The following is a 16,903-nucleotide window of genomic DNA, read 5'->3' on the forward strand; positions in this document are numbered from 1 at the left end:
ACACTGTGGCGCAGCAGGTTAACGCCCTGGCCTGCAGTGCTGACATCCCATAGGGGCGCCGGTTCAAGCCCAGGCTGCTCCACTTCCGATCCAGCTCTCTGCTAGGCCTGGGACAGCAGAAGACGGCCCAAGTCCTTGGACCCCTGCACCCACGTGGGAGACCCGAAGAAGCTCCTGGCTCTTGGCTTCAGATCAGCGCAGCTCTGGCTGTGCAGCCAATTGGGGAGTGAACCATCAGCTAGAAGACCTCTCTCTCTCTGCGCCTCTCTTCTGAGTAACTTTCAAATAAATAAATCAATCTTTTTCTAAAAAAAGCCATTTAAGCCTGGAGATCGAGATTAAGTGCAGAAGAGAAATCTGGATAAACAGCTTTAGAACACAATACCTTTAAGTTTGGTATAGTTGTGAAGCAGTGGGTCAGCAGAAACCATGCATGGCCACCAAGGGTAACCAGACACCTTGGACCACACCAAATCACCAACATTATACTTCAACAGGTGATCTTTGTCTCTGTCAGTGCTGCTACAGGGCTCTTTCTTAACTGGAACCTGAAAACGAATCACAAAAGACAAACATATATTAACACATCCAATAACCACTCCTAAATCCAGCCCTCACGGTCAAGGACTAAACACAGACCCCAAAAGGAAGAGCATGTTCTCACCTGCTGTGATTCACACCATACACTCAACACAACCTCATCAAACCTGACAGGGTCTCTCAACTTCGGCTAAAAGGTCGGCATACAGTGCCTGACACACAGCAGTCACTCCACGTCAGGGAGACCCCGACACACAGCGGTCACTCTACGTCAGGGAGACCCCGACACAGCGGTCACTCCACGTCAGGGAGACCCCGACACAGCGGTCACTCCACGTCAGGGAGACCCCGACACACAGCGGTCACTCCACATCAGGGAGACCCTGACACAGCGGTCACTCCACGTCAGGGAGACCCCGACACACAGCGGTCACTCCACGTCAGGGAGACCCCGACACACAGCGGTCACTCCACGTCAGGGAGACCCTGACACACAGCGGTCACTCCACATCAGGGAGACCCCGACACAGCGGTCACTCCATGTCAGGGAGACCCCGACACACAGCGGTCACTCCACGTCAGGGAGACCCCGACACACAGCGGTCACTCCACATCAGGGAGACCCCGATACAGCGGTCACTCCACATCAGGGAGACCCCGACACAGCGGTCACTCCACGTCAGGGAGACCCCGACACAGCGGTCACTCCACGTCAGGGAGACCCCGACACACAGCGGTCACTCCACGTCAGGGAGACCCCGACACACAGCGGTCACTCCACGTCAGGGAGACCCCGACACACAGCGGTCACTCCACGTCAGGGAGACCCCGACACACAGCGGTCACTCCACATCAGGGAGACCCCGATACAGCGGTCACTCCACATCAGGGAGACCCCGACACAGCGGTCACTCCACGTCAGGGAGACCCCGACACAACGGTCAACCACGTCAGGGAGACACAGGGCAGTCACTCCACGTCAGGGAGACCCCGACACACAGCGGTCACTCCACATCAGGGAGACCCCGACACACAGCGGTCACTCCACGTCAGGGAGACCCCGACACACAGCGGTCACTCCACGTCAGGGAGACCCCGACATACAGCGGTCACTCCACTTCAGGGAGACCCCGACATAACGGTCAACCACGTCAGGGAGACACAGGGCAGTCACTCCACGTCAGGGAGACCCTGACACACAGTGGTCACTCCACGTCAGGGAGACCCCGACACACAGCGGTCACTCCACGTCAGGGAGACCCCGACACAGCGGTCACTCCACATCAGGGAGACCCCGACACACAGCGGTCACTCCATGTCAGGGAGACCCCGACACACAGCGGTCACTCCACGTCAGGGAGACCCTGACACACAGCGGTCACTCCACGTCAGGGAGACCCCGACACACAGCGGTCATCCACATCAGGGAGACCCCGACACACAGCGGTCACTCCACGTCAGGGAGACACAGGGCAGTCACTCCACATCAGGGAGACCCCGACACAACGGTCAACCACGTCAGGGAGACACAGGGCAGTCACTCCACGTCAGGGAGACCCCGACACACAGCGGTCACTCCACATCAGGGAGACCCCGACACACAGCGGTCACTCCACGTCAGGGAGACCCCGACACACAGCGGTCACTCCACGTCAGGGAGACCCCGACATACAGCGGTCACTCCACTTCAGGGAGACCCCGACATAACGGTCAACCACGTCAGGGAGACACAGGGCAGTCACTCCACGTCAGGGAGACCCCGACACACAGCGGTCACTCCACGTCAGGGAGACCCCGACACACAGCGGTCACTCCACGTCAGGGAGACCCCGACACACAGCGGTCACTCCACGTCAGGGAGACCCCGACACACAGCGGTCACTCCACATCAGGGAGACCCCGATACAGCGGTCACTCCACATCAGGGAGACCCCGACACAGCGGTCACTCCACGTCAGGGAGACCCCGACACAACGGTCAACCACGTCAGGGAGACACAGGGCAGTCACTCCACGTCAGGGAGACCCCGACACACAGCGGTCACTCCACATCAGGGAGACCCCGACACACAGCGGTCACTCCACGTCAGGGAGACCCCGACACACAGCGGTCACTCCACGTCAGGGAGACCCCGACATACAGCGGTCACTCCACTTCAGGGAGACCCCGACATAACGGTCAACCACGTCAGGGAGACACAGGGCAGTCACTCCACGTCAGGGAGACCCTGACACACAGTGGTCACTCCACGTCAGGGAGACCCCGACACACAGCGGTCACTCCACGTCAGGGAGACCCCGACACAGCGGTCACTCCACATCAGGGAGACCCCGACACACAGCGGTCACTCCATGTCAGGGAGACCCCGACACACAGCGGTCACTCCACGTCAGGGAGACCCTGACACACAGCGGTCACTCCACGTCAGGGAGACCCCGACACACAGCGGTCATCCACATCAGGGAGACCCCGACACACAGCGGTCACTCCACGTCAGGGAGACACAGGGCAGTCACTCCACATCAGGGAGACCCCGACACAACGGTCAACCACGTCAGGGAGACACAGGGCAGTCACTCCACGTCAGGGAGACCCCGACACACAGCGGTCACTCCACATCAGGGAGACCCCGACACACAGCGGTCACTCCACGTCAGGGAGACCCCGACACACAGCGGTCACTCCACGTCAGGGAGACCCCGACATACAGCGGTCACTCCACTTCAGGGAGACCCCGACATAACGGTCAACCACGTCAGGGAGACACAGGGCAGTCACTCCACGTCAGGGAGACCCTGACACACAGTGGTCACTCCACGTCAGGGAGACCCCGACACACAGCGGTCACTCCACGTCAGGGAGACCCCGATACAGCGGTCACTCCACATCAGGGAGACCCCGACACACAGCGGTCACTCCATGTCAGGGAGACCCCGACACACAGCGGTCACTCCACGTCAGGGAGACCCTGACACAACGGTCAACCACGTCAGGGAGACACAGGGCAGTCACTCCACGTCAGGGAGACCCCGACACACAGCGGTCACTCCACATCAGGGAGACCCCGACACACAGCGGTCACTCCACGTCAGGGAGACCCCGACACACAGCGGTCACTCCACGTCAGGGAGACCCCGACATACAGCGGTCACTCCACTTCAGGGAGACCCCGACATAACGGTCAACCACGTCAGGGAGACACAGGGCAGTCACTCCATGTCAGGGAGACCCTGACACACAGTGGTCACTCCACGTCAGGGAGACCCCGACACACAGCGGTCACTCCACGTCAGGGAGACCCCGACACAGCGGTCACTCCACATCAGGGAGACCCCGACACACAGCGGTCACTCCATGTCAGGGAGACCCCGACACACAGCGGTCACTCCACGTCAGGGAGACCCTGACACACAGCGGTCACTCCACGTCAGGGAGACCCCGACACACAGCGGTCATCCACATCAGGGAGACCCCGACACACAGCGGTCACTCCACGTCAGGGAGACACAGGGCAGTCACTCCACATCAGGGAGACCCTGACACAAGCAGACAATAACATCAGTAAGATCTCCACACAAATCCATTTCCAGGGGTGCACATCTGATGCAGCCCTTAGAACACCACTTGAGATGCCTAAATCCACAACAGATGTCTGGGTTCGAATCCCAGCTCCACATCTAATTTCAGCTTCCTGCTGGTGCACATCCTGAGCAGCAGGAGGTAAGGTCAAGTAAGGGCTCCATACTTGGGTCCCCGCCACCCACAAGAGACCCAGACTGTGTTCCAGGATCGTGGCATGGCCCTGGCACAGCCCGGCTGTTGCAGGTATCTGAGGAGTCCACCACTGGATGGGAGACCACTGTCTCACGTTTCTGTCCATCTCTCTCTCTTGCCTTTTAAATAAATGAAAAAAATATTATTCTATTTCCTTAGCCTGGTGGATGGCTTTTACAGTGCTTTATCACAGAACCCAGAATCCACACTGACCCTTGTCCCCGCTGGGTGTGGGAAGGCCATTTCTCTGTAGCGGGGGCAGGACCGCAGCAGGGCTGAACATCAAGGGCAAACTCCCTTCCCAGCCGCTCTCAGTTCTCCTGTCCACGAGGGAAGCACAGCCAGTGTGGCCCCAACCTCTCAAAGGGAAGTCCCTGTTCCTCCTCCTAGGAGCCACACACTCTGGCCAGCTGTTGGATGACTCTGGACCTCAGTTCCCTCATCTGGGAACCCCACACAGCTGCACAGATCTGTGAGCATGCTGGTGGAAGCTGGCACACAGTGGTGCCTTAGATGCTCACAAAGTGCTCCCTCTCAGGGAACTGCACAGAATCCAAGTTTTATTTCATTTTTTAAGATGTATTTTATTTATCTGAAGGGCAAAGTGGCAAAAGAAACAGCTCCTCCATCTGCTGGTTCATGCCCCAAATGGCGCTCCATCCAGGTCACCCACAGAGGGGACAGGGCCCAGGCCCTCGGCCATCCTCTGCTGCTTTCCCAGGCACATTAGCAAAAGCTGGATCAGAAACCGAGTAGATGCCAGCGCTGTACACGGCACCTCTCAGCTCACTACCCCACAACTTTACATTTACTGTGTCCCCACTGCAGATGAAGTGTCAAAATCACATCATTTTCCAAAGCTTTAACAAAACCAGTGGGGGCCAGCGCTGTGGCATAGCAGGTAAAGCCAACCATCTGCAGTGCTGGCACCCCATATGGGCGCCGGTTCAAGTTCCAGCTGCTCCACTTCCAATCCAGCTCTCTGCTATGGCCTGGGAAAGCAGTGGAAGATGGCCCAAGTCCTTGGGCTCCTGCACCCCCATGGGAGACCCAGGAGAAGCTCCTGGCTTCAGATAGGTCAGCTCCAGCCATTGCAGCCAACTGAGGAGTGAACCAGCAGATGGAAGACCTCTCTCTGTCTGCCTTTCAAAAAAAAAAAAAACAACAGTGGCAGAAATGGAAATACAAGCCAGGTCTAACAACCTGCATAGACTTGTTTCCCCATGAGAACATGCACTTCAGAACATCATTCCAGGCAGGCCTGACACAGCAGGGTGAGCCAGAGGACCCATCTCCGCTGCTGATCCAGCCTCCTGCTACTGCACCACAGGCAGCAGATTACGGTTCAAGTGGTTGTGTCCCTGCCACCCACACGGGAGATGAGGAGGGAGCTCCCTGCTCCTGGCCCAGCCTGGCCCCGCTCCAGATGTTGCAGGCACTCCAAGAGTGAACTAGCAGACTGAAGATCTCAATCACTCTCTCTTTGCCTTTCCAATAAATAAATAAATCTGCTTCTAAAAAATCATTCTATCGTCCAGATTACTAAACTAGTCCTTAAAAAACTGTCACTGAGGCCGGCGCCGTGGCTTAACAGGCTAATCCTCCGCCTTGCGGCACCGGCACACAGGGTTCTAGTCCCGGTTGGGGCGCCGGATTCTATCCCGGTTGCCCCTCTGCCAGGCCAGCTCTCTGCGGTGGCCCGGGAAGGCAGTGGAGGATGGCCCAAGTGCTTGGGCCCTGCACCCGCATGGGAGACCAGGAGAAGCGCCTGGCTCCTGCCTTCGGATCAGCGAGATGTGCCGGCCGCAGCAGCCATTGGAGGGTGAACCAACGGCAAAAGGAAGACCTTTCTCTCTGTCTCTCTCTCTCTCACTATCCACTCTGCCTGTCAAAAAAAAAAGAAAAAAAAAAAAAAAAGAAAAAGAAAGAAAGAAAGAAGAAACTGTCACTGAAAATCATGTCTGCAAGAGCTAATAAATAGCCCCTGAGCGGGGCCAGCACTGTGGCGTAGCATGTAAGGTGCTGCCCGCGGTGCTGGCATCCCATATGGGCACTGGTTCGAGTCCCAGATGCTCCACTTCTGATCCAGCCTTCTGCTTTGGCCTGGGAAAACAGTAGAAGATGGCCCAAGCTCTTGGGCCCCTGCACCTATATGGGAGACTCAGAAGAAGTTCCTGGCTCCTGGCTTCAGATCAGCTCAGCTCCAGCCATTTGGCGTGTGAACCAGCAAATGGAAGACTGACTCTCTCTCTCTCTCTCTCTCTCAGTGTCTAACACTGCCTGTCAAAAAAATAAAAATAAAAATAAAAATATATAGCTCCTAAGCACGCAAGAAAACATTTCTTAAACCCTCAAGCTTCTGTAATTTTAACAGTCTCAAGGAAATTCTAGCTATTTCCTCTCCTACCTGTGGAAATCCTAAATAAAATCTCTTAATCATAATTTTAAAGTAAGTATCCCAACCTTGGTGACAACATCAACTTTGAGTAGCTCCCACATTCCTCCCAGGGGACCTGGGGCTGCAAACAGAGACCAACAAGCACCAGGTGCCATTCCGACCACCAGCCCCACAGGAACAGAGAAGGCTGCCATGCTGCCCCGGCTGCCTTCTACCAAGGCCAAGGTCTCTGGGCTGCTTTGAGTAGCTCATACTCATTTAACTGTTAGGGCCATCCTATATGACACTGTAAGACATGATGGTACAAACCATCTGGCAGGATAAAACAGAACCACTAAGTTCTTCCACCTTAAATAAAAGTTCTCCTTCCCAGCCTTGGGTGAGCTGCCAGCACTAGATGGGTCCCCACCACCTCCACTCCCCACGGCACAGTCAGCTGTGTTCAAAGTGCTGCATCCGCGTTGAGAACCACAAACATGGAAGCCTAGGCCACAGCCCCAGTCCTGGAGAAGGCAGGCCACCTCCGGGACCACCTGGTTGAGGAAATGGGTAAAGAGCAGTAGACAGTGTGGGAAGGAAGACAGGAGCCCGTGCACAGCACAGATCTGTCCAACTTACCAGATGACCAGACTCAAGCCACGTGCTAATGCCATGTGTCCACTGACCACAGCAGGACAAAGAACCTATTAGAGATGAGACCCATCAAACAGCACAGCATCAAGTTGTCCAGCAGGGCTCTGGAAGCAGCAGACCTGGGTACAGAAACTGGTTTTGCCTCTTTTTAGCCACTTTAATCTTAAACACTTAGTACACCCTAAGATCTCTCCACGAGCCCCTCAGGCAGCTACAAGGCCTACAGGAGGCAAAATCAGAGCATCCTGGAGTCTGACTCCCAGCCAAGGCTCAACGGCTATCAGCTGCACACAGCTGGGGCAAGAACAGACAAGCAGGTGGCACCAGCACGGCTGGCCCCTGCTGCCACCACCATCGTGGCACACAGAGGCACGCAGAGGTTCTACAATCCCAGACACAACTCCTCACAGATACCTTTTTATCTGAAGGGCTGGAGCTCTTGGACACCAGAGCAGCTTCAACAAGGCCCTGCTCCAGTAAGGAGTCGTATTTTATGCTCCTCTTCCTGCTCCTTCTTGCCGTGTTTTCTGACTTTTGTCCATTTTCTTCTGGCTGGGACACATCAGCAGCGCCGTCACCACAAATGGAAGATTCAAAGAGAGGCTTTCCATTCATGTATGTTTTGGTGATTTTCAGCTTAATTTCTGGAGAGCCATTTTTGATAGGGGTAGTATTAGGAGGTGTCCCAATTCCTTTCATTTCCTGGGATTCGAAACGCAACTTGGCATCATGGGCACCAGGCTCTCCATTGAACACACGGGAAGTAAGATCTTTCAGCTTCTCCGCTGGGATAAAAGGGAGCGCGTCGCGGCCGTTGAACTTCTGCATGACCCCCTCCTGGATGCCGCCGGAAAGCTGGGCTCTGCCGAGGAACACGGAGCAGTCGCGATTCACCTCACAGTTCTGGGTCTTCCCGTTCGCACCACCGAGGATTTCTGGTGCCTGCTTCATCTTTACGCACTTCACAACCTTCTGAACAGAAAGAGGACTTTTTTTGATGCTAAATTCCATCCAGCCCAGACGCTTCCGTTCTTAGAACACTACAGTATTAAAAAAGAAAACGCAACATATTACATTTAAACCCTAGGATAAATGCCAACAGTTCTACATTTCTGTGGGGTTTGGTGTCTTTTAAGACAATGTATGATGCTTTATAAAATGATTTAGATCACAAAGTACAGTTTTAATATCACAAAAATGACCCATCAACACAAAATAACAAAGTCGAAAGCAAAAACAAGGAGCTATTTTTTTTAAGTTACTTATTTATTTGACAGTCAGGGCAACAGACAGATCTTCCATCTGGTTCACTCCCCAAAAGGCTGCAACCGCCATCCAGAAGCCAGGAACTCCGTCCTGGTCTCCCACACGGACGGCAGGACTCTAAGCACTCGGGCCATCTTCTGCCTTCCCAGGCACATCAGCAGGAAGCTGGATCCGAAGTAGAACAGCTGAACCAACACACCAATATGTGATGCCGGTGTTGAGTCAGTGCTTAACCTGCTCGCCACAACCACAACACTGGCCCCAACAGGAAACCATTTAAAGGAAGAAAATCAAGGACAGACCACCACCAGCAACACTCAGTGGCCCTAAACATGTAACGATCTACGTAGCCATCCCTGAAAGGCACATTACCACCTGCCTCAGGATGGCACCCACTTAAAGGAGCCCATGTGCAAGGTACCTGCTGTGCAGGCCTGGGCGAAGGACAGCAGGGAAGGGCTTGGAGTAAAATAAACCCTCCCACCACAGCTGAGACGGACTTTGAGGCAAAGACTCAGCAGCATGCCCAAAATTACTTGGTCACAGAAACCTGAAACCAGACCTTCCAACTCCCAGCTCACTATTAGCTCCAGGCTGATGAAAGAATGAAGAAGAGAGTAAACGGGAAGAGGTAGCACACTGAATCAGCTCTGGTTTGTGCTCCATCAGGTGTTCAGCCCCATCTGCTCCCTGGCCAGGTCCACAGGAAGCGCTGCAGCACATTCGAGTGTGTGCAGCCATCCCCTGAGGATCGACCAGTCCACGGCAACGCTGTGAAGCCATGAAAACACACTGTGCCCAAGTGCAGAGGGTGCACACTGGCCCCAGTGTGGTGATGCAGGGTCTACACCGTGCAGCTGCAGCCCCCAGAGATAGCTGGTGAAGGGATCAAAGCCACAAAAGAACCAGGAATAAAGAAAAGGCAGGGGCCGGTGCTGTGGTGCAGCAGGTAAAGTCGCCACCTGCAGTGCTGGCATCCCATATGGGTGCCAGTGTGAGTTCTGGCTGTCCACTTCTGATCCAGCTCTCTGCTGTGGCCTGGGAAAGCAGTGGAAGATGGCCCAAGTGCTTGGGCCCCTGCACCCACGTGGGAGACCCGGAAGAAGCTCCAGGCTTCAGCCTGGCCCAGCTCTGGCCACTGAGGCCCTTTGGGGAGTGAACCAGCAGATTGAAGACCTCTCTCTCTCTGCCTGTCTATAACTCTGCCTTTCAAATAAATAAATAAATCTTAAAAAAAAAAAAAAAAAAAAAAAAAAAAAAAAAAAAAACAATGGGGAGGGGGAATAGGGAAAACAACTGGCAGGAAGACCTGGCTGGGAAGACATCTACCAAGGACACACCACCACAGACCCACCAAGGCCCTCTCAGAAAGCAGCAACCAGCAGCATCAGACACCAGGGGAACGAGGCGAACAGAAAGGACCACAGACGCTCAGCGAGGCAAAGCAGTCTCGGTCCTCACCTGGGAACAACGTTATTCTGCAGGGACACTGAGTCCCGCCTGGAAACATCCTCACTGTCATCACCGGGAGGCTGCCACTGACATCTGCTGGGCAGAGGTCCTAACACCCTGTGAAGGAGGGCCCACAACCACAAAGGTCTGGTTCAAATGCCCACGGTGCCAACATGGAGACAGTCTGCTGCGGTGTCTGCAGCAGCGGCCGAAGGGGAAGAAAACAGAAATGTACAACAAGCTCAAGGGCAGACACTGTGGCCACGTGAGTTAGACTGCTGCTGGGGACGCCCATACCCCATACCAGAGTGCTGGTTCAGGCCCTGGCTTCTCCACTTCTAGCCCACCTTTCTGCTAATGCATCCTGTAAGACAGCAGGTGACGGCCCAAGTATTGGGGTCCCTGCCACTCACAAGAGACCCAGATGGGCCAGCACTGCGGCTCAGTGGGTAAAGCACCACCTGCAGTGCTGACATCCCATATGGGCGCTGGTTCGAGTCCCGGCTACTCCACGTCCCATCCAGCTCTCTGCTGTGGCCTGAGAAAGCAGTAGAAGATGGCCCAAGTCCTTGGGCCCCTGCACCCACATGGAAGACCCAGGGGAAGCTCCAGGCTCCTGGCTTCGGATTGGCTCAGCTCTGGCCGTTGTGGCCATTTGAGGAGTGAACCAGAGGAATGGAAGACCTCTCTCTGTGTCTCTGGCTCTACCTCTCTCTGTAACTCTTTCCAATAAATAAAATAATTAAAAAAAAAAAAAAAAAAAAAAAAAAACAAGAGAGACCCCAGATGGAGTTCCTGGCTCCTGACTTCAGCCTGGCACAGCCCTGGATGTTGTGGGCTTGTAGGGAGTGAACCAACAGATGGAAGATGTCTCTCTCTGCCTCTCCCTTTCTGTCACATCTTCAAATAAATAAATAAATAAATCCTTAAAAAAAAAAAAAGACCCAAGTTCCAGTTTACCTGCACAGGCACCAGACAGCCTTTTTGTTTTTTCAAAGGCGTAACAGAGTATCTCCTCTTCCAGCTCCTACCAGACCAACTGTCCCACAAATAAAAACTATAATCTTGTAACAAAATACAAAAAACGACTGGAAAGCAAGGAGAGCACAAATGCAAGTCCGCTTCTCAAAGGCAGAACTGTACTGACTCAAGGCTCTGTCTCGCACCAGAGGAGCTGGGAGGCAAAGCAGCAATGAAGCAGAGGGGCGTCTCAGAAGGGGACCCCAAGCTTTCCAGACCAACTCCAGCTCTGTTCCTACTGATTGGTAAGCCCTTTCTTGGGGGCGGGGAGGGGGACTGTTGGTTTCTTTGTGAGTTTTGTCATTTTTTCCTCCCGACTGTTAAGTTGCACCTCCAGGTCTAGAATGGGTGTGCCCCTGGGGAGCACTCAGGGGACCCCACCGAACGACTTCCCTACAGGGGAAGCTAGAAACAGCACACAGCTCCTCACCAGCAGTGAGACATTCCCAAGGAGCCAGGCACAGGTGGTGCGGAAGGTCTTCTGGAGAACAAGGACAGGAAATTACTGTTTTCGTAACTTGCAGACTTGGGAAAGAAAAGCAGCTGCTGACTTGAGTACAGCAACTAGACACAGCTAAAAACAGAGTCAAAGACAAAGCTGAACACATCATCGAGAAAAAAGTTGATAGAGACGAAAAACATTCCAGAGATTAAGAGACATTACATTCGTATTTCATTCTTCCAAATATTTTTGGAGCGCCCGCTACATGCCAGACACCAAGTTTCAGGTGCTGGGTTACAGCACGGAACCCACAGGGTGACAGCACTGCCCACTCAGAACTGAGTGCAGGCTCGCTCTCGGCGCCTCCTGGCTAAGACCAAGTGTAGAACTGAGAGCAGGGACCACAGCTCCAGTTGCTGCTTGGGATCCCCAAACATCACACAGAAGTGCCTGCTGGAGCACCATTCACTCTGCCTGTGGTCCAGCTTACTGCTTATCCCTCCGGTAGACAGCAGATGATGGCTCAAGTGCTTGGGCCCCTGACACCCATGTGGGGGCCCAGATGGAACTCTGGGCTCCTGGCTTCAGCCTGGCCCTGTCCTGGACGTCGCAGACACTTGGAGAGTGAACCAGCAGATGGAAGATCTGTCTGTATCTCTCAGTATCTGTCTCTCTGTTGCTCCGCCTTTCTAGTAGGTGAAAGTGGCAATAAATACTTAAAATATACAGGCAATTTTTTTAAAAAAGAACTGCCTGAGTTCCAAGCAAGGTAACCAAAAACAAATCGATACCTGGATACACCATGCGGAAACAACAGAATACCAAGCATGAAAGACAACCTACAAATCTAAGAAACTATCAGTAACAGGTGCGCTGAGAGACATCGGCAGAACAAACAACAGCCATAGGCCTTTGTTTAGGCAACAGACAGAAGCAGATGTGTCTTTAGTGATAAGGGAAAGATAACCACCCACCAGGAAGGAGGCATCCAGCCACTTCACTGCCCACGGTGAGCAAACTACCCCCCTGAAGGGTGCTTGGTGTACAGCCCTTTCACGAAGAAATGCCAGGGTCGCTGAACAGATTAACCCAGAAAGAAAGAACAAAACACAATGGGGCAGGGGGACAGTAATTCTAAAATAATTTTCTTATTTAGAAAGAATGAAAGGCTTCTTTTTTCATGTTTATCTGCAGCACTTTCAGAAACCCAACTTAACTAACAGTAAAGAAATTATAGAAAAAATATGAACTCACCAGGACAGGGATAAAGAAGGGATGAGGGTCAAAGATGAGTCAGATTCAAATCAGAGTTACTCTGCTACCAGAGAGAGACTCATAACTTCAGAAATCACAAACGTAACAAATGATCATCACAAAATATTAAGAAAACACTGGGGGCTGGTGCTGCAGCGCAGCAGGTAAAACCAATGCCTGCAACTCCGGCATCCAGTATGGGCACTGGTTTTCGTCCTGGCTGCTCCACTTCCAATCCAGCTCCCTGATAGCCTGGGAAAAGCAGATGATGATGGGGCGAGTCTTTTGACTCATGCCACCCACATGGGAGATCTGGATGAAGCTCCAGGCTCCTGGCTTCAGCCTGGCCCAGTGCTGGCCACTGCGGCTATCTGGGGAGTGAACCAGCAGATGAAGATCTCTCTGTGTCTCCCTCTTTCTCTGCAGCTCTGATTTTCAGAAGGGAGGGAAGGAGGGAGGAAGGAAATATTGAAGCACTCCAAGTGAAACATGTAAACATGAAGGTTAATAGAAATGAACAGTTAAGAGTTATCAGTGGCAGGCTGGCGCTGTGGTGGAGCGGGTAAAGCTGCCGCCTGCAGCAACAGCATCCCATATGGGCGCCGGTTCAAGTCCCAGCTGCTCCACATCCCATCCAGCTCTCTGCTATAGCCTGGGAAAGCAGAAGATAGCCCAAGACCTTGGGCCCCTGCACCCGCATGGGAGACCAGGAGGAAACTCCTGACTCCTGGCTTTGGATCGGCACAGTTCTGGCTATTGTGGCCATTTGGAGAGTGAACCAGCGGGTGGAAGACCTCCCTCCCTCCCTCCCTTCCTCTCTCTCTGTAACTCTTTCAAATAAATAAATAAATCTTAGGGGGAAAAAAAAAATATCGTGCCATTTAAAAAAAAAAGAGTCATCAGTGGTTTTCTAAGGAGAGCAGTAATGGAAGTGGGAAGAGTTACACCTCATATCACAGTTGTTTTTTTTTTTTTTTTAAGATTTATTTTATTTATTTATTTGAAAGATAGAGTTACAGAGAGAGGTAGAGACAGGAAGAGGTCTTCCATCCTCTGGTTCACTCCCCTGATGGCTGCAACGGCCAGAGCTGTGCTGATCCGAAGCCAGAGTCAGGAGCTTCTTCGGGGTCTCCCACATGGGTGCAGGGCCCAAGGACTTGGGCCATCTTCTACTGCTGTCCCAGGCCATAGCAGAGAGCTGGATCAGAAGAGGAGCAGCCGAGACTAGAACTGGCGCCCACATGGGATGCCAGCACTGCAGGCCAGGGCTGTAACCCGCTTGTCATGTTATATTCAGTTACTGCCATCTTTTATTCAGCCATCACTGGTTTCTAAGGTAAGCGCTAGGACAGGCATTTGGAGCAGCAGTTAAAGACACTCCCTGAGACACCCACCTGTCATATCAGAGTGCATGTGTTTGAGTCTTGGCTTCACTTCCAATTCTGACTTCCTGCTAACGCACACTCTGGGAGGCATCAGGTGATGGCCCTTCTGGCCACACCCACGTGAGACCCAAATTGAGTTCTTAGTACCTAGTTTCTTTCTGTCCAATCCCTGGTGTTGCAGACATGAAGATCTCTCTGCCTCTCTGCCTTTCAAATAAATCAATTAAATAAAATTTCCAAAAATAAGTTCATTAAGTACTTAGGAATTATATAACTATTTACATTTCACAAAATACATGTAGTATGACCTGACAAAGTCTAGCTGGGGAGGACAAGCAGTTCCCACGGGACAACATGGAACAGAAGAGAAAGGGGACTGAAGGGTCAACGCAATCACTGAGTGGCAGGCTCCATTCCAGCATTCAGAAATCCAGCAGTCAGGGCCGGCGCTGTGGCGTTAGAAGGCAAAGCCACCGTCTTGCGAGCCAGCATCCGGTATGGGCAGTGGTTCAAGTCCCGGCTGATCCACTTCCCATCCAGCTCTCTGCTGTGGCCTGGGAAAGCAGTGGAAGATGGCCCAAGTGCTTGGGCCCCTGCACCCGCATGGGAGACCCAGAAGCAGCTCCTGGCTTCGGAATGGCTCAGGCTCCGGCCATTGTGGCCATTTGGGGACTGATCCAGAGGATGGAAGACCTCTCTCCTCTCTCTCTCTACCTCTCTGTAACTCTGCCTTTCAAATAAATAAATCTTTTAATAAAGAAAGAAATGCAGCAATCAACAAAATGCTCTTATTTTATGTAGCTTATATTCTAGAAGGGAGATAGAAATTAAGAAACACAGATTATGTCAGGAATAGAGAAAAATGAGGTGGAGGGTTGGAGGGAGAAGGGAGGAGGAAGACAGAGAAGTGGTCCCTTCCTGGACTGAGGCTGGAGGGTCCCAAAGCACATTTCCACTGGCTTTACCGTGTGGGCCTCACTGCCCAGCTCTCCTCACTGGCTTGGGCGTCAGCTACCGCCCGCTCCCAGTGCTCTGTGGAGCTCACCAAGCACAGTTATGGTGAGGAGCTCTCAGCGCTGGGACAGCAGGAAGGCCTGCAGGACAGTGACCACAGCCAGGCCACGAGGGGACCAAGCTCCACACCATTCCTCCATGGAAGAGACTTCAGTGGAAAACCCATGTTTGCAAATATGATTTACAACACTTAAAAATTTTGTCATTTTCTCGCATTTCACACTAATCTACCAGAAATGTGTTTTGGTCTGGCCATCACTGAATGACGGCAGAACCTTTGTTCTTGTAAAAAATAATTCTAGGGGCTGGCGCTGTGGTGTAGCAGGGAAAGCCACCCTCTGAGGACCTGGCATCCCATGTGGGCACAGGTTCAAGTCCCAGCAGCTCCACTTCCTGATTCAGCTCCCTACTAATGTGCCTGGGAAAGCAGTGGAAAATGACCCAAGTGCTTGGGTCCCAGCACCCATGTGGGAAACCTGGAAGAAGCTCCTGGCTCTGGCCTGGCAGAGCCCTGGCCACTGAGGCCACTTGGGGAGTGAACCAGCAGATGGAAGACCTGACTTTCACATAAATAAATCTTTTTTTAAAAAAGGACTCTAGGTAAGGAATAACAGAATGAGCATCGACTGCTACAGAACAGGTTCCAAGGGCTTTGACCACTGTGTTACCCAAAAATTCTCCAATAGGGTTCATCTATAAATTTAGGATTTACTCACAGTCACAGTCCTACAGCTTCTTTCTGAAGAAACCAGGTACAGATCAGGCTCAGCGCTGTGCCACTTCTCCCACCCTTGGCTCCAACCATAAACCGAAAATGACAAGTCAACTGACATATTCTGTGATCCCAATCACTTTTTTCTATTTTACCCTACATAGTAATATATCCCTGGACTCCTTGTACACTGCTGGATGGAATGTAAAGATGACGCAGCTAGGGCCAGCACCGTGACACAGCAGGTTAAGCGGCCTCCTGCAGCGCTGGCATCCCATCGGGTGCTGGTTCGTGTCCCGGCTGCTCCACTCCCGATCCAGCTCTCTGCTATGGCCTGGGAAAGCAGTAGAAGATGGCCCAAGTGTTTGGGCCCCTGCATCCTCATGGGAGATCTGAAAGAAGTTCCTGGCTTCAGCCTGGCCCAGCCCTGACCGTTATGGTCATCTGGGGAATAAATTAGAGGCTGGAAGATCTCTCTCTCTCTCTCTTTCAATAAAAAAAAAAAGAGAATAAAAAAAAGCAAAAGATAGGCCAGCGCTGCAGCTCACTTGGCTAATCCTCAGCCTGTGACGCCAGCACCCCGGGTTCTAGCCCCAGTCAGGGCACCGGATTCTGTCCCTGTTGCTCCTCTTCCAGTCCAGCTCTCTGCTGTGGCCCGGGAAGGCAGTGGAGGATGGCCCAAGTGCTTGGGCCCTGCACCCGCATGGGAGACCAGGAGGAAGCACCTGGCTCCTGGCTTTGGATCGGCGCAGCGCGCTGGCCGTAGCAACCATTGAGGGGTGAACCAACGGAAGGAAGACCTTTCTCTCTGTGTGTGTCTCTCTCTGTCTAACTCTGCCTGTCAAAAAAAAAAAAAAAAAATTTTTTTTAAAAAGGAAAAGATCTCAAGAAGTGTTGCGTCCCACACGTTAACGTAACTACCAGAAGATACATCCTCCAAATGAAGGAAACCGAAGCCACGGATCTGAGAAACAGATGAACCAGCTCACAAAGCAAGCAGCGGTCATGCTGCC

At 52.8% G+C, this 16,903-nt stretch overlaps 1 protein-coding gene across 3 annotated transcripts in view; it reads right to left on the reverse strand.

The window, feature by feature from the left end:
- Positions 1–16,903, reverse strand: part of NSD2 (nuclear receptor binding SET domain protein 2) — a 99,138-nt gene that overhangs the window by 62,613 nt on the left and 19,622 nt on the right. For all 3 annotated transcript variants that reach the window (XM_062212723.1, XM_062212725.1, XM_062212726.1), the window contains exons 2-3: positions 7,760–8,385; positions 386–548 (exon numbers count right to left, since the gene is read on the reverse strand). In XM_062212723.1, the coding sequence (XP_062068707.1) occupies positions 386–548; positions 7,760–8,356 (760 nt within the window). In that variant the 5' untranslated portion in view covers positions 8,357–8,385. The remainder of the gene's footprint in view (positions 1–385; positions 549–7,759; positions 8,386–16,903) is intronic.

The sequence above is a fragment of the Lepus europaeus genome, chromosome 16, assembly GCF_033115175.1.
Source record: "Lepus europaeus isolate LE1 chromosome 16, mLepTim1.pri, whole genome shotgun sequence".
NCBI lineage: Eukaryota > Metazoa > Chordata > Mammalia > Lagomorpha > Leporidae > Lepus > Lepus europaeus.